The sequence below is a fragment of the Equus caballus genome, chromosome 25 (assembly GCF_041296265.1).
Source record: "Equus caballus isolate H_3958 breed thoroughbred chromosome 25, TB-T2T, whole genome shotgun sequence".
Lineage (NCBI taxonomy): Eukaryota > Metazoa > Chordata > Mammalia > Perissodactyla > Equidae > Equus > Equus caballus.
The window spans coordinates 43,137,487-43,160,350 of NC_091708.1; the positions used below are offsets into that span (position 1 = coordinate 43,137,487).

The 22,864-nt window shown below is 51.5% G+C and overlaps 1 protein-coding gene across 2 annotated transcripts in view; it reads left to right on the plus strand.

The window, feature by feature from the left end:
* CFAP77 (cilia and flagella associated protein 77) overlaps positions 1 to 22,864 on the plus strand; it is a 125,430-nt gene that overhangs the window by 60,721 nt on the left and 41,845 nt on the right. For both annotated transcript variants that reach the window (XM_070251993.1, XM_005605898.4), the window contains 2 exons: positions 10,883 to 10,982; positions 11,523 to 11,751. In XM_070251993.1, the coding sequence (XP_070108094.1) occupies positions 10,883 to 10,982; positions 11,523 to 11,751 (329 nt within the window). The remainder of the gene's footprint in view (positions 1 to 10,882; positions 10,983 to 11,522; positions 11,752 to 22,864) is intronic.

A 22,864-nucleotide genomic window follows, 5' to 3' on the forward strand; every position in this document is an offset into this window, starting at 1 on the left:
GTGTTTCTTCCTTTTACGAAACTCGTGGCACGTTGGAGAAGAAGGCGAGGGAGGAGCCCCTCCCAGCTGGCGCACACCTCCTGCATTCCGGGCACCCCGGGCACCTTTCCACATTTGGCTCGTCAAATCTTCTCATTACACCACGAGGAGGGGACGGTCACCCCTGTTCCACAAACGATGAGAAACTGAGACTCAAAGAGGTCACACAGTGAAGAAGGATCAGAGTCTGGATTCCAATCCCATCTGTCTACACCAGGTGGAAGCTGGAGACGATCTCCAAGATGGCCTCGTTGAATGATTCTCATCTTTTTTTCTTAAAGCCATAGAACCCACTCTTTGAAAGCAGTCTGACATGGAGACCCCCAGAAATAGAATATGTATCGTAGAAGCCACCTGGCCAGGTGGGCACGAGGGCTTCGTACGCCTGGGAACCTCTCCTTGTCGTCCACCCGAGGTTCTCCGAGCTCCTCTCTGAGTCATAAGAGATTGTGGCGCTCGGCAGGAAAGTCGCTGATCCCCTCCAGTGTCCCCAGTACTGACGAGGCGGGGTCTGCGGGAGCAGGCGAGGGGTACGGGCGCTAGCACCCCGGTCTCGGACTCGAAGGCCAGTGGGCCTTCTTCCTTACAGCAGCCTTCCCAAACGAGGCCACAGGAAGCAAAGGAGGGACAGGATGCGACACAGAATCCACCATGTTCCACTGGTCCTCGGGTTGCTTTGGAACAAATATTTCATGAAGATCTAAGAAGCCTCTAAAAGACACGCCGGCACCAGCTTCCACCACACAGACCCTCAGAGCAATGAGGCCCAGATGAGAAACGGCCTTAAAACATTCTACTCCCTATGTCAGACTAAAGAGCTTCTGCATGTATTCTGCACGGCAAAGGAAACCAGAAGCAAATGAAGACAACCCACCAACTGGGAGAAAATATTTGCAAATCATTTATCCGACAAGGCGTTAGTTTCCGAAATATATAAAGAATTCATACAACTCAACAACAAAAATACAAACAATTCATTCAAAAAATGGGCAGAGGATATGAACAGACATTTTTCCAAAGAAGATATGCAGATGGCCAACAGGCACAAGAAAAGATGCTCACCATCACTAATTATTAGGGAAAAGCAAATCAAAGCTACAATGAGATATCACCTCACACCTGTTAGAATGGCTATAATCACCAAGACAAAAAATAACAAACATTGGAGAGGGTGTGGAGGAAAGGGCGCCCTCATCCACTGCTGGTGGGAACGCAAACTGGTGCAGCCACTATGGAAAACAGTATAGAGATTCCTCAAAAAATTAAAAATAGAAATACCATACAATCTGGCTATCCCACTGCTGGGTATTTATCCAAAGAACTTGAAATCAACAATAGAAAGAAATCTACGCACGCCTATGTTCACTGCAACATTAATCACAATAGTCAAGACGTGGAAGCAACCCAAGTGCCCATCAACTGATGATTGGATAAAGAAGATGTGGTATATATATACAATGGAAGACTATTCAACCATAAAAAGGACAAAATCGTCCCACTTGCAATGACATGGATGGACCTTGAGGATATGATGTTAAGCGAAACAAGCCAGACAGAGAAAGACAAATACTGTATGATTTCACTCATATGTGGAAGATAAACAAACACATGGACAAAGAGAACAGATTAGTGCTTACCAGAGGGAGGAGGTTGGGGGGGTTAAAGGAGTAAAGGGGCACATATGTATGGGGATGTAAAAACTAGACGATTAGGGGTGAGCAACATACAGTCTATACAGAAACTGATAAATAATAACGTACACCTGCAATTACACAATGTTATAAACCATTGGACCTCAATGAGAATAATTTTTTTAAAATTCCAGTCCCAGCCTGGAACCCCCGCCCACGCACCTCCACGCAGCCTCCCTTCCTTCAGGTGGAACCGTGTTTTCCCACCATGTTGGTCCACAGTGAGATGGCAGTCACCTCATCTGCATTTCTTTCCTTTCCTGTCCTGAAGAGGGAGAGAGGAGTTTCCTAAATTGCTCAGACGGGAGGCAAGGCATATCCTTCCTGTGGACACATGAATTTTTTTTTGTCGAGGTAAAATTCACATAAAATGAACCATTTTTAAGTGTACACTTTGGTGGCATTTAGCCATTGGCGGTGTTGTTCAATCACCACCTCTATCTAGTTCCAAGACATGTTTGTCACCCCAAAAGGAAACCTCGCACCCAATAGACAGTCACTCCGATTCTTCCCTCCCCCTGTGCCTTGGCGATCATTCGTCTCCTCTCTGTCTCTATGGATTTACCCATCCTGGACATTTCATGTAAATGGAATCATACAATATGTGGCCTTTTTTCGTCGGGCTTCTTTCCCTGAGCATCATGTCTTCAAGGTTCATGCATGTCATAGCATGTATTAGGACTTCATTCTTTTTTATGGCTGACTAATATTCTACCGTATGTGGATAGACCACATTTTTATCTGTTCATCAGTTGATGGACGTTTGGATGGTTTCCATCTTTTGGCTATTGTGAATAATGCTGCTGTGAACATGCAGGTACACATGTTAGTACATGAATTAGTTTTCCATTTCTTTGGGTCTATACCTAGGAGTGGAATTGCTGGGTCATATGGTAATTCTATGTTTACCTTTTTGAGGAACCATCAAGTGGACATATTAATTTTACAGCTAGTTTTCTGTTCACACAGATGGAGACAAGGTCAATGGTAATTCAAAATAGTGGAGAGGCTAATGACGACCACTGGCTAGTCTACTTCCTTTTTTATTGAGAAACTTCTAGGCCCTCTGCTAAGAACTCTCCTTGCCTTGTGACATCCACCAACAACCTCTGAGCTGGGTACCCACATTATTCCTATTTTATGCGTAAGGAAACTGAGGATTGGAGGTTCAGCCACTTGCTCAAGGTCATACAGAGTTGGGAAGCCAGAATTCCAACCCTGGCGTTTGGCCCCCTGCTCGTGTTCTGAGCCACCAAACTGTAATGTCCTAGTGAGGCGCCACATGATTTCTGTTCGGATCTGGGATGTGACGGGGTACAGGCTGGCAGCCGCAGATCTCTGCTCCTAATTATGCCCGGCTCAGACTGTGACGAAAATGAGTCTGCCTTCCTTAAGCACGCCCCAGCTGGGAGCTGGCCCCCGGGGTGGCTGGGATCAAGCCCCACCCAGCGGATAATCCACGAAAACAGAGAAGTGACACTTGACCGCGAAGCCCCACACGGTGATTTCTCTCCGTCTGGGCGCTGAGCTTCATCCCCATCTTCTTCAGAAAACAGCCACTCGTCCCCACCACAGCTCCATTTATTGGGCCCCCACTCTGTGTCCACCACGGTCCTGAGACTGTCTCATTCACTCATCTCAGCCATAGACCTGAGAGGGGGTGTTGTTTTCCCCGTTTTACAGAACAGGAAGTCGGGGTCCAGGAGGGTTGAGTCACTAAGGCAAGACCACGCAGGTGTAACTGGCAGAGCTGGTGTTGATTCAGACGCGCAGGTTCGAGAGGCATCCTTGCCGGCAGGAGTCGATCCTCACCGCCTCCCTATATCAGAGGCACCCTCGCTTTTAGGAGCTTCTGCTTTTGCTCTGGAGGCAAAGTTTCAGGGGTTCATTCCCCAGGACAATGAGCTTCCTCATCAGGGTGACTTGGGCCTGTTCATAACCTCTGTTCCCACCCAGCAAGTTTTTACTGCTTTTTTTTTTTTAAATCCAAATCATGGTGTTTGCTGCTTCCAACCTCTCCCCTTTCTTTTTCAAAACACTGCGCGTTTCCCCCATCCACCTAAACCTGCTGTTGAGTTACTGGCCCCCAGAGGCCGTGGGCTCAGAGCGATGCCTCCCTGCACTTTGCCACGCGCCGCCTTCTCCGGGTGTAATCAAACATCAAGCTAAGTAGCAGATAAATCTCTCGATCTCGTAAGCTGCACAGCGAGATCATGTAAATGCAAATGAAGGACCTGGTTTCAAGCTGTCAACGGGGAGGGGAGGGAACGCCGGGGCCCTGTCACCGTGACCGCCTCACCCGGCAAGGGCCATCCATCAGCGGCAGTAACACTACTGGCAGCAGGAAGGGGCCAGGGCTGCCCCGGGGAGGACGGAGGAACCGGGCAGGGGGTGAAACACAGCCCAGGGCCGAGAGAACCAGGCAAAGGCCGAGGGGGTTGGCTGGGCAGGCACAGTGGGGCCTGGAGAGGTGTCCTCACTGCCCGGGGCGCCCCCTTGGTCTGAGCTGGAGAGCTGCTGTAGTAACACTAATGACAATGACAGCAGTCACAGTAGCCATCGTTTATTGAGCACCATGCTGGACCAGATCCCACTAAATACTCTATGGGCCGGAGGATGTCTTACAGGTCAGGAAACGGGGACCAGAAAAAATAGGTGACTTGTCTAAGGTCACAAGCGAAGTGGCAGAGCTGGGACTCAGTTCCTTGTGACGTCAGTGTACTGGCTTCCCGTACCCTCCCTCTTGGCCTGCGGCCTCCCCTCCCAGCGGCAGCCAGCTTAGCCTCATTACAAACTTGAGCGGAGCTGTGATGACACAGGAGGAGAAACTGAACCTTGACCTCTGACTGGTATCTAGAAAATAGAAATCTATGCTTTAACTCTGCCTTTCGACTCTTTTAATTATAAAGTAAAACCTCAATATCCCCGAAAGGCCCCTGTCTCTGACTACACACCCTCACACAATCACTTATTTTGTTGTGCTTCCTTCTAGGATTTTTTTCAATGAATTTTTTTTACGTGGTTGTAACAATAGCAGATGTAAAATTTTGAATCCTGCTCTGGTTTTTTTCACTTGACATTATTTTATATGCCTTTGATCATATATGAATGTGGTCTTCTCACGCGCAGCTTTTTCGTATCATTATGCGATGTTCGACTGCCACTCACGCGATGCACATGGTTCAAAGAATCCGGCTTCTAAGACGACGCCGGAGTCCTTTGATGCATAATGCGCCTTATTTCACATGATTGTTTATCTGAGGTTCTCATTATGGAAATAAATAAATATCCTCTATGCTAATCATGATCACAATTTGCATTTATATTGTGCTTTTCATTCGAGGATCTTAAGTTGTTTTACAATAATGAACTACCCCTCCGTGAGCGCAATGGTCTGTGTGTGCATATGCATGCACGGGTACAGCCATATACAGATATTTATTTAATAACTACCAGGCAATAACTGTGGGATTGCACGTAACTACGCTTTAATAGGATGCAGGAAAGTAAGTGGAGGCTTTTCAACTGTCGAACAGACATTCATTTAGTTTCGACGCCGGGCTAGAGGGTTAGTGAGCTACACTCTGTGTGGCTGCCAGGAAGTGCGAGTGACTCCCTTATGGGACCTGCTCCTGATGGAGTGAACACCAAAGGTAGGTTTAGAGCCCCGGCATCGAGCTCCCAGATGAAAACCCGTCTTAGAAATGACCACCTGCCCGTTTGTCCAGGGTGAGATCCAGTTCAGGCCGTCCAGGAAACAAAGCCACTTGATTTCACCTACTTTTGCCTCTTCAGTAGGAAAGGGGAGCTAATTAAGAATTTTAAACAGTATTTTGGGTGGGAAACGATTAGACACGTGTTGTAAGGCCAGGTCACTTGTTTTGAAGTTGTCCCTGGAAAACGGGCTTTGGCAAGGCTCCAGGGCCAGGGGCCTTCCTTCCTGTGTCTCAGGTGACTTCAGAGCAAGGCAGCAGCCTGAGGAAAATGCCACCTGTACTTGCCTCTGGAAAGCCCCAGTGGCCCTCATGCTGGCAACTGGCTGCTCCGAGGGGGCTTCTGGGCGGGGGGCTGCCTGCCTGGTCTGGTTCCCAGTGTGGGGTTTCCAGGGCCTGGTCCTTCATATTGGGGGGCGGAGGGAGCTGCTATGCAGAAGGAGCCCGGAGAATCCCAGGACCCCCGGGGACAGAGAGAGAGATGGTTTTAATTAGAGCTGAGAGATGGGAAATAAGGCAGAGAGGGATGACATCTTAATGAGGTTTAATGAAGCTGTCTGCTGATGGGGACAGCTGTCACCCAGAGCTGTATTCCAGCCAAGCCACTCTGTGACAGAGGAAACTTGGAAAAATGCACAGTTTGAAAGCTGCTGAGGAGGGTAGGGTGGTCAGACTCAGAGCTGGGAGTTTTGTCCCAGCCTCTTGATTCTAACACCTTGACGACAGGGCATTCCGGCTAGGGGGCCATATTAGACTGGCTTCCAATGCTTCCTGATTCCCTGTTGTGCAAGCCCAGGGCGTGCCTCTTCAAAGACCTTGAGGACTGTGCATGAGATGTCTTAGAATTCTGCCATAAGAAGTGAGAGATGCAAGGACGGCTTGCATTGGCCAGCTGAAAGGGGCCCATTGGTCTGTTCCCTTTCTGAGCCTCGATTTTCCCATCTGTCCAGTGGCGAGAACGTGGCCTCCGTCACAGAGATGTAGGGGCCGCTATGGGGCAGGCGCAGAGCTGTGATGTCCTAGAGAACTGCGGTTAACCCCAGCTCTTCAGTTACTACCTGGGTGGCTGGGGGCAAGTGTGAATCTCTTTAGGCTTCAGTTTTCCCATCTGTAAAATAGGAAACCTACGTCCCAGTGGGGTTGGCAGAGTTCAGGGAGAAGCACAAAGAACTCTCAGGACACAGGAAGTGCTCAAGAAAGGGGGCTGCTAAACGAGGTCACAGGCATAACATGAGCCTTGCATGCAATCCAAGATCTGTATCTTTCTTTTCCTGCCCACCTTTCCCCTGGCCCAGTCATGACTTAGCTGTCCCGTGTCCAGGGCACTTCAAACCTACAATTCTTTGTGAAATGGGATCTCTTCCCATCCCCCCCAGTCTATGCATCAAACAGTGGACTTTACCCAGGGCTCTCCTGGGCATAGAGCCACATGCTCGAGGGGTCGGGGGGGTGGTGGGCACAGCGCAAGCAAATCAAAGGCTCACCTGTCCTGCGTGAGCAAGACTCCACCTGCAGAGCTAAGATCTGTGCACAGAAAAGACAGTGGAGAGTCCCGGGCAGTGGACGCTAAATGCCAAGCGAGCCGTTAAGAGGCAGCAAAGACTGTGCGGAGTCAGAAGTGGGTTCAAAGCCAGCCTTGGCCATTCATTAGCTCTGCAGCTTTGGGCGAACCCTAAAGCTGCCTGGGCCTCTGTTTTCCCACCCGAAAACGGGGGCAGTAGTAACCACTTTGCAGGGTTGTTTGAGGCATTAGCAGTAACGGAGGTGAAGTACCCCCCCGGAGCCTGGCACAGGGTCACCACAATTACAGGTGCTGCCGTGGTTGCTGGTGTTGGCACCAGGGTGGGACCAGTTCCCCTGTCTCGTTGGGCAGATGAGCTGGTCCACGCTCCTCCAGGGTGTTTCCATGTTACATCCTGAGCCCCACAGCCCCTGAACCTGGAGGGCTGGATTGCCAAGGGTGGAATTTCAAGCACGAGGTACCTGAGGATGCGTGGAAGGGAGGAAAAGGTCAGGGCGGACCCCCGCAGCTCCCTCTTGGGCAGACAGTCAGCGCAACGCTCTGTAGGCGGTCTCAAGTCACATCCGAGACAGGCCCAGGGACCCTTTGTGTTTCCTGCGAGTGGCCCTCTCTGGTGTAACCTGCCCAAGAGGGAGGGAAGTCCAGCTGCCAGAGCAGAAGGCTGAATCTGCTTCTCGGCCGAATTCTTGGGGAGTTCCATTCCATCCCACCGGGCAATACTCCAGTCTGGAAAAGTTAGGGGAAAAGAGAAACCCCACACAGGGATTTCTGAACGTGACCCCCAACACTCCCTCCAGTCTCAAAAAAGTGGTCCCAGAGAACCCTGTGGGAACAAGTGAGTTGTTCTTGTGCTGGTGGTGTTTATCTTTTTCTGTGTCTATGCAGTACTTGGATGAAGGTGGGCTCCCGTGTGGGTATCAAGAACCCACTGCTCTTTCAACATGTGGCCATGGTCTCAGATGGGTGGGTTCTGAGGGAGGCAGCAGGCAGGACCGCCTAGTCCTGTGTGAAGGGCGCCCACGCCAGGTCAGGAAACAACGGGAGCAGCGCCCCTGAAACCCCCTTGGGCTGCTTTCAGCCACTGCCCCCACCCCAAGGGGACCCATGCTCCTGACTTCTAAAACCAGAGACCAGTCTTGCTCGAGTCTGAACTTCACCTGCGTGGATCAGTGTGTACCCTGCGTGTCTGGCTTCTTCCATCCCTCGCTCGGTGTGAGAACCACCCGCGTGGTGTGTAGATGTTCTTTCATTCTCACCGCTGTGGAGCGGGGTTTCTCAACCTCGGCACTATTGGCCCTTGGGACCAGATAACTCATTATTAGGGGTGGGGCTGTCCGGTGCATTGTGGGATGTTTAGCAGCATCCCTGGGCTCTGTCTACCAGATAGAGGGTGATACTCCCTCCCAAGCTGTGACAACCCAAATTGTCTCCAGACATGGCCAAATGTCCTGGGGGGAGCAAAATCGCCCTCAATTGAGAACCACTGCTGTAGAGTGTTCCATGGAATGAGTGTGCCACAACTTTTTTATCCACCTGTGATGGCCATTTGGGTGGTTTCTGTGCTTGGCTATCACAATCTGAGCTGCCGTGAGCACTCTCTGACAGATCTCTGGGTGGACGCAGGCACTCGTTCCTGTTGGGCACCTAGGAGGGGATCGTTGGCTTATCAGGTAGGCATATGTTTAGCTTCAATAGGTATTGCTAAACAGTTTTCCACAGTCATTGTACCAGTTTACACTCCCGCCAAGTGCATGAGTGTTCCTGTAGCTCCACATCTTCAACTATTATTCAAGCATTGAGTTTTTACTTTGCATTTCTCAGAGGCTGAGCACCTTGAAATATGGGTCTTGGGTACTTAGACATTCTCTTAATAAAGTGCATATTCAAGTCTTTTGCTCATTCTTCTATAGGATTGTCTGTATTTTTCTTATTGATTTGTAGCAGCTCTTTATATATGATGGATGAGTCCTTTGTCAGATATACATATTGCAAATATCTTCTCTCACTCTGTGGACTCAGATTTTTAGAGCTAGAGGCAATTTGTGCTTCCCCTATTAACCCTGCCCCAGTGCACTTGACTGTCATTACTAGTTCAATTGTCCTTTTTGAAAGACAATGAATTTCTTAAGGGCAGGGACTATGTGTCTGCTTGCTCACCTTAGAACTCCCAGCACAGGGCTTGGTACAGAGTAGGTACAAAATAAATATTTGCGGAGTGAAAGAATAAGCAGCCCTCCCACTGGGATGATTTTTGCAGCCTAAGGCTTCACTGTGTTTCCACGGTTCTTGATTCCCACGCAGCCCTCCCTAAAAGCATGGAGACTGAGGCACCCACCTGCTTCCCCACCTACCCCCTCCAAGTGGCAGCCAGCTCCGGAGTCTGTCTGTCTTCCTCTGCCAGTTGGAAGCCTGCCCACATGCACCTGCCCTGGGGGAGGCGGGGCCTTTCCCAGAGAAGTCGCATTTTAATTAAGTTCCCCTGCAGTCACCGCAGAGGCCAGGTCATTTTCATAAACAAATGGGAAGCCAGAGCTTTGTCCGCAGCTCAGAGAGAGCCAGTGTGGAAGGAGTTCAAAACAAACCACCCGAGCAAAGGCCCCGTGCACCTGCCTGGGACTCAGAACTCCGCAGCTCTGCAGGAAGGTCGGGGCCTGGCACTTGAGACGGGAGAGAAGAGGGAGAAAAACGATCAGGCGCTGTGTAGAGAAGAACTGATAGAGCCCCCGAGGAGGCACTTCATTCTCTCATTTGTTCATTCAGTCCCTGTGTACCGGCACCTATTCCATGCTGGGCCCTGGGAAAAAGAGGGGCGACGATAAAGGGGACATATGCGGACTCTCTGCTCCTTCCGCTCAATTTTGCTGTGAACCTAAAACTGCTCTAAAATAAAGCCTATTTTAAAAAGAAAAAGAAAAAGAAATTAACCTCAAAATAAATCCATAAATAAATAAGGACAGACGGAGCACACAGTCTACTGGGGGAGAGAGACATTAAACTGATCATGCAATTAATGACTCAATTACACTACTTTGTAATTTTTAATGGCTTTACTGAGATATAATTCACATATCGTACAATTCACCCATTTAAAACGTACGATCCAATGGCTTTTGGCATAGTCACAGAATCGTGCAGCCATCATCACAATCAATTTTAGAACATTTTCATTACTCCCCAAAGAATCCCCACCCGGTTAGCCATCACCCCCCAATCGTCCCATCCTCTTCCCCCTCCCAGCCACAGGCAACCGCTAATCTGCTTTCTGTCCCTGTGGGTTTGCCTATTCGAGACCTTTCGTGGGAATGAAATCATACAATGAGTGGTCCTTTGTGACTGGCTTCTCCTCTGAGCACCGTCTTGTCAAGGCCCATCCGTGCAGCAGCAGGTGCCACTGTGTAATTTTGAAAGTGCCCTGAAGGTGGAGCTCAGGGCCCTGTGGTGGCGTATAACAAGGAGGCTTGTCTGGACTGAGGGCAACCTGGGAGGGTTTCCCAGAGGAGGAGGTTTTTAACCTGAGGCATTTATTGAGCTCCTATATCACTTATTGGGCACATTTATTTGTGCCCCTAGGAAAGAAGGCAATAGAAGCCATGGCTCCAGCTGTGTAGGAATTTACAATGCCTCCCCTCTCCAGCCGCACACATGCGCCTCCTCCTTCAAGGCCTTGGTGCCGACCAGCCCTGGCTGCGCTCTGCTCTCCTCACTGGCCCCTTAGCACAAGCACAGCGGTCAGGTTCCCAATGCAGCTCAGGCTCCTCTCAGGGACAGCTCTGTTGGCCACACCCTTGTAGCCCTGAAGGTCGCCCACAGGGCGGGGGCAAAGTGGGCCTCCATGACTCGCTGTGGCTGAATTGATTAGAATGCGATGGGAATGAGGTTCCACCCCTCACCTTTGTTCTCTGTCTGTCCCCTAACAGGCTGAACTCGGGAAGCCCCGGGAAAGAAGCTGCAGTCTGCCTGGAATCAATTTTAATTACGGACTCTACATCCGGGGGCTGGATGGAGGGGTCCCCGAAGGTGAGCCGCACGCTTTGGAGCCCGAGGGGGCTGAGCTCTTGACCTACGCTGGCCACTCGGCAGCTGGCCACATCCAGGAGGGAGCCCAGGGGCCTGCCCTGCAGCGCAATTCTGGTGGGAACCACAGATCTGGGCTTGGCCGAGATGGGGAGGACCAAGCAGGGGCCACGTCAGAGGTGTCAGGAAAATAGCAAGGGCCCCAGCCGGTGTGGAACCTTGTCCCCAGGCAACAGACTGTGTACTCTGTGCTGTTTGAGCTGCGAGCACAGAACCAGCACAGAACAGGCTCAGGACCGACCCTCTGGTGGCCCAGAGGAGATCAAGGCCGGGTGAACCCAGCTCCGTGAAGGATGCTGAGGCCCTCTGGAATCCTGGGAGTCCTGACCCTTCCCCCTCCAGGGGCCAAGCAGGGCTGTCCCCCAGCAGGCTCCAGGTTAATGGGAAGGTTGTGTGCCCCAGGTTCTTCTCCGTCAGATGCCACGGATGGCTTTACTTCCCACACTGACTGCCACACCATGGCTCTGTCTCTCTCCCCCTCAGCCATCGGACACTGGAACGTGTTCAAGCAGCAGCCCACCTGCCCCCATGAGCTGACCCGGAATTACATTGCCATGAACCGTGGGGCAGTGAAAGCTGGCCTGGTAACTGCCCGGGAGAATTTCCTCTACCGTCAGCTCAATGACATCCGCATCAGTGACCAAGATGACCGGCGCCTCAAGAAGGAGCCGCCCTCTCTCCCTCCAAATATGACGTTCGGGATCCGGGCTCGGTAAGGTGGCTGGCGCACAAGGCTCCACCCCTCTCCATGGAGCCCAGGGGCAGAGGGACGGTGGTCAATGGTGACTGAATCAGGGAACAACGTGGGAGTATGACCCTCAACTCCAGGGAGGGGCGCCTGATCCAGTCCTGCCAACTAGTGTAACTCACAAACCTTGGTCACAGTGATTAGCTCAGAGGCAGACATGTGAATCGTGTCCCAACTCTGGCATGCATGACAGTCTACAAAAGTAGAATGTGGCTGCCTGTAATCAAATCTCCACTTGAACTGCCTTGATTTTTTTTTAAGGGGAATTTCTTGGCTCACAAGATTTAAAAACCCAGGGGCAGAGCTTCAGGCATAGCTGGATCTAGGCAGTCAGGCAGTGTCACCAGCATTTGGTGTCTCTCTCCACGTCTTGGCTGTGCGTTCCAGTTTTTGCTCCCGTCTCTGACAAGCTTCTTCCTCACTTGGCAAAATGGCCAGGAGAAGTTCCATTCTTACGTCCTATTCTCTTAGTGACCCCAGAAGGAAGGATGTAGGACCTACAGAAGCCTTGAGATTAAGACTCTTTGATCCAACTTTGGTGTCATGTCTATCCCTGAACCAACCACAGTGAGGCGGGATTGTGAAATACGCTGATTGGCCAGTCCTGGGTCACATGTCTGCCTCTGAACCAATCGCCGAGGCCGGGGGGATTCTGCTGCCCTGATTGGCCAGGCCTGATCTCTTGCCCCTCCTTGTAGGGGGCGTGGTTGGAGTCGGTCCCTACAAGCCACAGGAGCTGGTGGTGGAAAAGATGTAGAAATAGGGGTTGTGTTTCCGGAAGGAGAACAGAACAGAACAGCAGGCAAAGCAGTCAACGTCCACTGCAGCAGGGCTTCCTAACCTGTGCTGTGTCAGAGCACAAACTCAAAACCACGACAAAAATTACCGACATTTGCACATGGCACTGTACAAATAAATAGAAGCAGTGCTCTCAGCCAGCAGTGGGCGACCCCGACCCCGGGCCGGACGCCTGTGAATGAGAAGCTCATATCTTGGCCCATCGTCTGTGTGGCAGGCCCCTGCTTGGCCTCATTCAAAGCCACTGACAATCTGTGTGCAGCCTCTTTCCCACCCCAACTGGCTGTTCCTGGACACAGGCCTTCCTTTGGCTCTGCCACCATACTTTTTTTTGTGGGTGGTAGTTCCTTCTTTTTTCTAATCATTTTTTATTGTGGTAAAATATACCTAAAATTTACCATTTTTAAGTGTATAGTTCAGGGGCATTTAAGTACCTTCACACTGTTGTGAAACCATCACCACCATCCGTCTCTAGAACTTTTTTCTCATCTCAGACTGAAACTCTGTCCCTCTGTCCTCGTGAAACGCTGACTCTCTATTCCCCTCCCCTCCGCCCCTGGGAACCACCGTTCTCCTTTCTGTCTCTATAAATTTGACTACTCTCGATATCTCATCTAAACAGAATCATGTGATGTTTGCCATTTTGTTTCTGGTTTATTTCATTTACCATCTTGTCTTCAAGGTTCCTCCATGGCGTACGTAGCACGTGTCAGAATTCCTCTCCTTTTTAAGGCTGACTAATATTCCATTGTGTGGATAGACCACATTTTGATTATCCTTTCATCTACTGATGGACATCTGGATTATTTCTGCCTTTTGGCTATTGTGAATAATGCTGCTGGGAACAGGGGTGAACAAATATCTGTTCCAGTGTTTTCAATTCTTTTGGGTCTGCGCCCAGAAGTGGAATTGCTGGGTCATGGGGGAACTCTGTTTCATTTTTCGAGGACCCGCCGTAGTGCTCCCCACAGTGGCTGCCGTCGCTGCTGTCGTACTTTCGTATGCTTTTCCCTCTGCCTTTTCTCAGAATCCTACCTACTTGTTCTTCAAAGTCCAGCTCAGCATCATCTCTTTGGCAAACCTTCCCACCTCCCGTGGCCTCAAATCCTACACACATCTCTCTCCCCAGAAATGCATTTCTATTCACCAGCCCTCAAAACCCGGACTATGACACTAGAGGCGCGTTGGACAGGAACGTCTGGGCTGGATGAATTAATCGTCTGTACCCTGTCCTTCCCCCGCCTTTGAAATAATGCCCCAGTCGGTCCCTCAAAGCCAGGTGTCTCCCCTGACTGCCCCACCCCACTCTTCTGCAGCCCCCAGCATGCGTGCCCTCCTTGCCCTTGTTCTCACAGACCGCCCAGAGCACGGAGGGTCAGAGAGTCCCTGCTGTGCACTGGGTCACTCGATTAGACCATGCTGGTCACCAGTGTCTCAAACACAGCCTGGCATCCAGGAGGAGCCCTGGCCAGGAGTCGGCCTGGAGTTCTAGCCCTAGCCTGGGCCCCACTCTTTTGCCCTGCAGGGCTTCCGTTTCCTCCTCTGCAGCAGGAACTTGGCATTCTGGGATTCGCAGGGTATGTTCCGTCTCCACATCAATTTCATTTCCTTGTCAGTAAAACCCTGTGCAGGACGTAGGCAGGGCTACTCAGCCCGCTGAGGCCGGGAGAGACCAACTGACCTCCCCAAGTTCACACAACTTCTTCACAGCAAGGGTTGGCCTGGATTCTCACCCTAGTGTGCTTATATTCAAAAATACAAAATATTAGAACACATAGGACATTAGCAATCACCTGGTTTGAAGCCCTTATTTAAAGAGTAAAATAAAAGTTCAGAGAGGTGAAGAGACTTTCCCAAGGTCACACAGCAAGTTGTGACCAGCCAAGAGGCAGATCTAGAGCCAGGCTGGTGGACTCCCTCTCCAGTGCTCTTTCTTCTCCCTCTTGCCTCCTTGGGATTGAGGTACAGCATGAACACCCACAGTTTCTGGTCCCTGGGCTGCATTATTCCATATGCAATGGAAAAGCTTAAGTCGGCTGGGCTCAGAAAAGCCATCCATTATCATCTAGCTTTCACTATAAAATCTTAAATTGCTATAAAACCGAGTGGCTACCATTCGGGGGAAGGGCGTGATGAAGAGCTGGCTACATCTTCTGTGATGGTAAATGGGCTTTGCATATGCAAATTGAATGGATTTTAAAATGGTATTTAATGACAATTTTCGTAGCAGACATTAACATTAATTGCACAAAAATGAAAATGCTGCATTAGGTTGCTGTTAGCAGCAAATATCGTGGCCATAAAGCTTTATCTTTATCAACAGCAGCCCTTTCTGATGTGACAGGGCAGCCCAGCAAATTGCAAGCAAAAGGGCTTTTATGGAACAAAAATATCCCCCAAAGCAGGTCCAAATCAGCATCAATTTCGCTTTATTTCTTTGTAAATGGAGGTTAAATGGCTGCTGGAAAAGCTTTTACTGAGATGCCCAACCTGCCTGCACAGCCCCTCAACCTTACAGCAAACACGCAAGAAACGGTTAAAAAGCCATCGGCCCTCCCCATAATGGGGCTATTACTTTAAAGTGATGGCGCCGAGGCCCCTTCTCTAACGATCACCCTTTTCCAGCCTCGAGTGTATTTATTTCTTTACTTTAAAAGCATGTTAAAAACCAAATCCGATTACCCGAGGAGCTGCTGGCGTGATTTGGTCCAATAAATGAATCAACAAAGAAACAAACAAGTACCAACCATCTACTCACAACCACAGATGTGTTAAAAACTAAAGTCCCACCTTGGACTAAATACACACAAAGCTCTCCCTAAGCCAGGGGTGCTGCCCAGCGCGGGGGTGGTAAGTGCCGCTCGAGAGAGAGAATTCTGACCCCGGCTGTTCCCCCTGCTCCCCGATATCAAATCCTCTTGCCCTTTGCACGTTTTACAATGGACAAAATAAACAGATGTGTGGGGCAGCACATGGCGCCCTGTGCCCGCCGGGTCAGCCTCTCAGTACCAGGTGGGACCCCAACCCGGGTTTGAGGTTATTCAATTATTTCCTCTGCAGTTAGCGCATTTGGTTCTCAATCCACACCAATTTGTCACAGATTGTCACTAAATCAGAAAAGTACATTTCACTCCGGGAGTCTCTGTGACTAAAAGGACCTGGAGACATAAGCAATTATCTGGATAAGGGGGCCCCAGGGGACACATGGTCACAGGTGGGGGCCACGCCCAAGTCAATCCACTGAGGTGTTTGCTGGGCCCGTGCAGAACTTAAACAAAGTCTGCAGGAGTTGCCACATTTTAAAAGTCAGGAGATTTCATATAAAAACCCGGATTTCCTGCTTCTCTTAAAAAGTCAGAGGCTGGCAACCTGGGGCTGCACTGCTGCCTGGCACCGGGGCGGAGCTGACGGGCAGCGCCCCTTCTAGACAGAATCCACGTGGGCTGCCACCCAGCCCGGCTTCCCTCATTCTCGTTATCTGGGTGGTCCCAGGAGGCACTGAGTTTGCAACCACTGGTATGGATCCCTCAGCCAACTCTGCCTCTTTTTGTCCTCTGATCACGGTAGGGGCCACCACTAACAGAAGCCGCTGCGAACGGAGCTTACATGTGGCAGGTTAATCACTAATTCTAATATCAATCCTATGGGGCAGGTATCATTCCGCTCGCTTCACAGGCCAGGAAAGGGAGGGTGTGGGCCCCACCCGAGGCTGAGGGTGTCAGAGCCTGAATTTGTGCCCATCTGGCTGGTCGGCTTTGAAGGCCACCCCTCTAGGATCAGGCAGCTGGAAAGAGCCCGTGCATTCTTGCCGTACTGTTTCACTGTCCAATCTCAGAAGTCAAGTCAGGGAAGAATTTTAAATTCTCATCACCAGGTGTAAGGCCATCACACAGATCTCAAAGCATGCTGCGACTCAAGGTCCATAAACAGACATGTCTGGAGGCCAGAAATGGAACTATTAAAGAAGGACTTAGTTATTGATGTGTTTTAATGAGTGTTTGCAAATGTTCCCAAGTTCTCAGCACATCTTAATTGTTATTGCTCCTAATTGGTTCAGCATTGTCGATTACGACGAGTCAGGGATGGCGGGGAGGGGAGAAGCAGCGAGAGCTGGGCAGCAGCTGGCGCTCCTGGCAGATTCTGGGCGCCCAGGGCTCTCCCACCATCCTGCCTGGGAGCCCCATCCCACACACAAGGCAAGGATGCTAGCAGGAAGATCCATCACTCAGTCAATGAGCAAACAGCCCCCTGCGTGTCAGTGTCTGACATGGGCCAGATGGAAGGTGGGTAGACCCAGCTTTGAACTAATAATGACAACTATGTATATTGTTACTGTTACATGTCAGACATTGCACTGAGCACTTTAGATGCATCCTCTCCCTAAATAAGCCTGAACAGCCCAGCGAGTATGAGATTGGAATTTTTATATTCCCATCTTACAGAAGAAGAGACAGAGGGTCAGAGCGGTGAAGTCATTTGCCCCAGCTACTCCACAGTGGGATAGGAATTATCTGGTCTGAACACCTGCGATGGTGACCGTGGCACTGATCCACCTGCCTAACAAACACAAGGATAGAAGTGACATGGGTAGAGACGCTACCCAAGCTTTTCCTGCACTAGAGGGGGGCCAACAGAATATCTATATGTTATATAAGACCATCCTGTCCAGATTTTTCTTAGAGCTTTAAACTTAATCTGAACACATCACAAGAGCCCAATGAGCTTCTGTTTTGATGTGTCACTTCCCTTCACGCTCACTTTCAGTGGCTCCCCACTTCCTAATAAATGCCTTGATGGGGCTTCCAGGACCTTCACTATACTGGATGCTCCAGACCTGCTTTTGCTCACCCCAGTATCCCTGGTGCCGATCATGGCGCCCTCAGTAAATATTTGCTGAATGAATGCTTGAGCAAACGGCCACATTGGAATCTGAATGTGAAGCCACAAGCAACGTGCAGTTTCAGTAGACTACTGTCTTCATCTGCCAATTAGTCTAGTCTGGACCCCCTCCAATCCCGGCGCCGAGAGTGTTCAGATCACGGAAAAATCAGAAACACAAGAAAGGCAGGCCCCGCTGCCAGCCCAGCCTTCTGTCTGCAGCTGCTACTCGCCCAGCTATCAGATGCACCATCAGCCCGACACTGACAAATGGGAAGGATGGAGGAAGTTTTACAGGCTGTTAAAAAATGTTTGCTGCCTGACAGGCTTTTTGAATCTCTCTGCCAAGCTGATTTATTTTACAAATTTACAATGGGCCCATCAATCACTCTGGGTTATTTTGTTTCTCCTGGAGCCGATGGCCAAAGTCCAAGCCACCCACCCAAACTCCTATAAAATAATAATAAGCCCCTCCCCGGGCAACTGTCCTGGGGACCCAAGGCAGTTTCTGAATGGGGAGACCAACTCCCGGTTACTGGTGGCTGAAACCTGGCTGAATGAGACTGGGGCTGACCACCAGGGGGAGCATGTGGGTCCGCCAAAGACCCCCTCCTCTTGCCGCTGGCCTGAAATGTACATCCTATAGGCAAACTGCCACCCTCCCCAGACCCCTGTCGCCCACTCCCCCTACCCGCTTCCCGGCCCAATCTGCTCCGTGGCTCTGACCGCAGCTGTAAATAGTTCTCCGCTTCCCGCCACTCTTCTCCACTGGACACTCAGGTCCTGCAAGGCAGGGACAACATCAGTTTTGTCCACCACTGTATCATCAGAGCCTAGTACATGGCAGGCACTCATTAAATATTTGTTAGGGAGAAATATGGTCCAGGGCCTTTTAAGGCTTTCAGAGTTATTGGAAGTGAAGAGACAATTTGAGACCCAGAGAGGAGACGGTAAAGTCGGAGATTCCTGTGTTATTTAACAGACCCTGCTGTGTGCTGCTCTGGCTGATGTTGTGAATCAGCATTGTGGCAATGCTGCTTCAGAGTCAATGTGTTCCTTGGCCGCATTAATAGAGATAGCAAGTCCAGAATAAGGGAGGTAGTGACATTTCTGCTCTATTCTGCTGCTCAGGTCACACATGTAGCATCAAGTTAAAAAATGTGGGAGGGAGGTGTGGATGATACATCCAGGGGAAGACCCATGAACAGCAGGGTCTAGAGGGGAGACACTGGGATAACAGGCGGATGCAGGGGAGGGAGATCACTGTGCACAAAGAACAAGACAGGAAATGAGGTCTTCGGAGCTGGATGAGAAAAGAGGCAGATAGTCCTCACTCTCTAAAGACCTGCTATGAGGACAACGGAGGGGCTTTGCCCTTGGGGCTTCAGAGAAGAAAACGAGGACCTGCGTTTGGGCTTGGGGACTGTGCCCGCGGCTGACATCTGCAGGACCGTCATTAAGCAGCGGACAAGAGCAATGCTGAGCACTTTCCATGCATCGTCTCATTAAATCCTCACAGCTCTACAAAATGAGGACTATTACCCCACTTTATAGACGGGAAAGCCAAGGCTCAGAGAGTCACTGGCCCAAGGCCACGCCGCGGGTCAGTTACAGACCCAAGATTTGAGCCACGTCTCCTTCCAGAGCCGCTGTCCACAGCCACGGGCTGCCTGCCTCCAGGAGGCACAGCTGGGTCCCGGGTCTCATCCTGAGCTGCGTCCACCACGGTGCAGGCCGCCTGGCACGGAAGTGAGTCCCCCGCAGCCGGATGGTGTCCACCAACCACAGCTACAGCCGTCAACCGCCGGCGCTGACGAGCGCTTACGGGGGGCCTGGCTTTCAACAGAGGGACTCAGTTACTCCTCTCTGCAGCCCGGCCCCTCCATTCACCACAGGGAAACTGAGGCATGGAGAGGTGTGGTTCCTCATCAAGACGTTGCAGGTGAGGAGCGGACCCATGGGATTTGGGTCCAGGCGGTTTCCTCCAGGAACCTCGCACGCAGCAGCTGGAACAGATTCTTGCAGGAGGTGGGGACGCTGGCTGGCACCCCAGCCCTGCGCGTCACTGCGCAGCCAGGGCTGGGGACACCCCAAACTGGATCCGAGGGGTCCCCTCCTCCCGGCGCCAGCTGCTTCCGTGGACCTGATCCACAGGGAGTTTGTCAGAAGGAGCCAGACAGGGAGGTGTAGCAGGGGGAGGTGTTTGGGGGGCCCCATCCTCTCCCCCTTCTCCCTGGAAGCCCAGCCCCCCGGCCCCCAGCTGGGCTGCCCCTGCTCCCTCTTCTGCCACCCCCCAAACTCCCACGGCTCCTTCCTCCACGGTGCTTTGTTGCCAAAGCCCGGAAGGAGACATTTTTCACGCTTTGCCTTCTCTCCCTCCTGGCTCTCCTGCAGCCCAGACAGAGATTTATCCCCAGCCTGAGACTTGTGGTGTTGGAGCGGGCAGAGCTCCGGGATGCACTGATGGGCCCATAATGGATAGGACCGCCGCCCCCCAGGGCCTGTCCCACCCGAAGCCCATCCATCAGGAGCGGCCGGGCGCCGGGGTCAGCGCTAACGAGGCGGCGGCTGGTCCCCTTGGGTCCTCCCCTCCCGCCTTTGATTTTTCATGAACTGGCCTCCCTGAGCGGGCACATCAGTAAGCAAAGACGTGGGGCGTGGGCTCGGTGTCCGGCCGGCCCACCGGCCCCTTCTCGCCTCCACAGCCTCCAGTCTTGACACAGTCAGAGGGGTTTCTGGGGTGCGGCTGCTTCTGCCCCTCTGGTGACACAGGGCACGGTACTGTCGGGAGCCAGCCAGCTGCCCCTGGTGTGGCGTGAAGAGCCAGGCCACTGGCCTGACATTTCCCCCACATTGTGCTGGGTGCAGGACCCGAAAGAATTCATAGAATGAGTGTGTGGCACCAGGAACGGTTCAGGGCCGCGCTCCGCCCCTTCTCCTTCGGAGGCGGCGGTTCATGCCTGAAACCCTAGAGCCTGCAATCATCGTGATTAATATTAACACCAGCTCCGGTTTCTGCAGCTCCTGTGGAGCGGGGCACGGGGATGGGCGCTCCAAGCACATCTCCTCATGTGACCCTCAGAACGACCCTTTAGGTAGCAACTCCCTTATCCCCGTTTTACAGGCAGAAACCAAGGCCCAGAGACACTTGTCCACCATCACATGGCGGGAACGTGGTCGTGCTAGGATTCGATCTCAGAGGCCATGTCCGTTCCCTCCGTCCTGTGCTGTGTGTTCATTTAGTGCCCGCCTGGCCTAGCCTTATGCTGGGTGAGAGGGAATGAGACTGAAAATAAACCGGCAGAAACAGCGTAGCAGCACAGGGTGTGTTGCTTCTGGGCAGGCAGAGGGGGCAGGACAGGGACACGGGGAGACTGCGTCATGCCTGGTCTTGCTCACTGCCGTTTCCCCAGCACCTAGCACGTGCCAGGTGCTCAATACACACAGCAGGTGCTCAATAAATGCTTGTTGAGTGACTGCATGAGAAAGAATAGACAGCTTGATTGTGATCCATGCCAATGTTGGAAACAGCCAATATTCTAACGCTGAAGACACAGGAGACGACCAGCTCCTCCCTGGGTATGGACCTGCTGGGCGCTGAGCTTAGTTTCCTGGGACTTAGAACAGCAGAAACTTATTCCCTCATAATGTGGAGCGCGGAGGTCCAAAATCAAGGTGTCACACGGCCGCACTCCCTCTGAGGGCTCGAGGGAAGGGTCCTTCCTGCCTCCTCCAGCTCCTGGTGGCCCCAGGCATTCCTTGGCTTGTGGCTGCATCTCTCCAGTCCCCACCTCGGCGCTCACATGGCCTCTTCTCTGTGCATCTGTGTCTCCGCTCTTGTCTAATGAAGACACTTGGCGCTGGATTAAGGACTCACGTGAATAAGCCGGGGCGGTCTGATCTCAAGGTCCTTAACATAATTACATCTGCAAAGAATTCCTTTTCCAAACAAGGTCCCATTCACAGGCTCAGGGGGTTAGAACGAGGACATATCCCTTGGGGGGCCACTCACCATTCACCCCGCTACAATCATCAAAGCATCTTAGAGCCAGAAAGTTCTGTATTGGAGATGTCATTGGGTTTTGAGAAAACTACCTTTAGTATTATTATTTTATGACGGCCGCCCCTTCCGTCTTTTTACAGGTTGCCCATTATGATTTTGTGAAAAATGTGGAAGTGGTTTGTAATCAGCTGAGAATTGTAATCAGCCAAACGAGGAGAGGCATAAACGCTTTTCCCAGGAGCAAACATTTTTGCCGATCGTTTCTTTTTGTGTTTGTGAGGAAACTCTCCAAAAAATAGGAACGTTCGGAAGCTACGTGACTCACTCCTGTGAACCCACGACTGGGATTAACAGAGGTTACCCCCTGGCTGTATTTGCTTCTGATCCTTTTTATTATTATTAAAGAAGTGAAATAGAACAAATACAGCTTGGAGCCCCTTGTCCTGGCTTCCCAGCCCCACGCCCTCCCCTCTGGCCCCCAAGGACCATCCTGAGACTGGACTGTGACGCTTTCTACCCAGGTTTCCATGTTTTCGCTCTACTGTTAGACATCTGTAAATAATGCGTGTCATTTAGTGCAGTTTCATACCTTGTGTATCACTTTGTGTGGCGACTTGCTTATTTCCCTCCACAAATGTCACTCTGGGCCGCTGTCTGAATCGCCCCCCGAGAGCATGTCCATCTCCCACCGCAGGACATCCAGGTCGCTTCCCATTTCCTGGGTGACGGTGAGGAGCCCTGGACGCCCTCCACCTGTGTGCAAGATGGTCAGGGCTGTGTCCACAAGCAGGGTTGCTCCTCAGCGGATGCTGGACGCCCCCCCTGTTCTCCCAGCTCTCTCTACCTCCCCCGTCCCCCCCAGCAGGTGGCCCCATCTGATGCTCACCCCTTCCCCGGATGCCAGCATCCCCTGCATGGTAGATTCCTGAGTGGCCCAGAGGATATTTCACGGTCAGCCAAGTCCACGCGGCTTTGTTGAGCCTCTGGGGGCGCTCAAGCCACGGCCAGCTGTGCCTGGAGCGGAGGGCACATCTTGGGTGCACAGGGAGAGCTCCCAAATTTCAGGCGCAGGCACTCAAGGTCAGGAGAAGCTTCCTGAAAGCCTGTCCGGCTCTGCTGCCCGTCCTGCCGCCCTGGGCGCCTGTGCGGGGCGGGGGAACTGCTAATTGAATTCACCCTTGTGAAAAATGTTAACAAATTGCAAATGACCTCTTCGACAGATTCGGAGTCAGGAGTGTGCTAGCCAAGACTCCCTCCTCTGTCATTAGCTTTTATGTTGGATCCACAAACAATTAAAAAATAACCACGAGCCCAGAGGTCCTCTTCTCTAATTAGCTCTAAGAGTCCTGCCTGGGAGAGAGGATGCGCCTCAATTACCACCCCTTCCTCCAGGCTCGT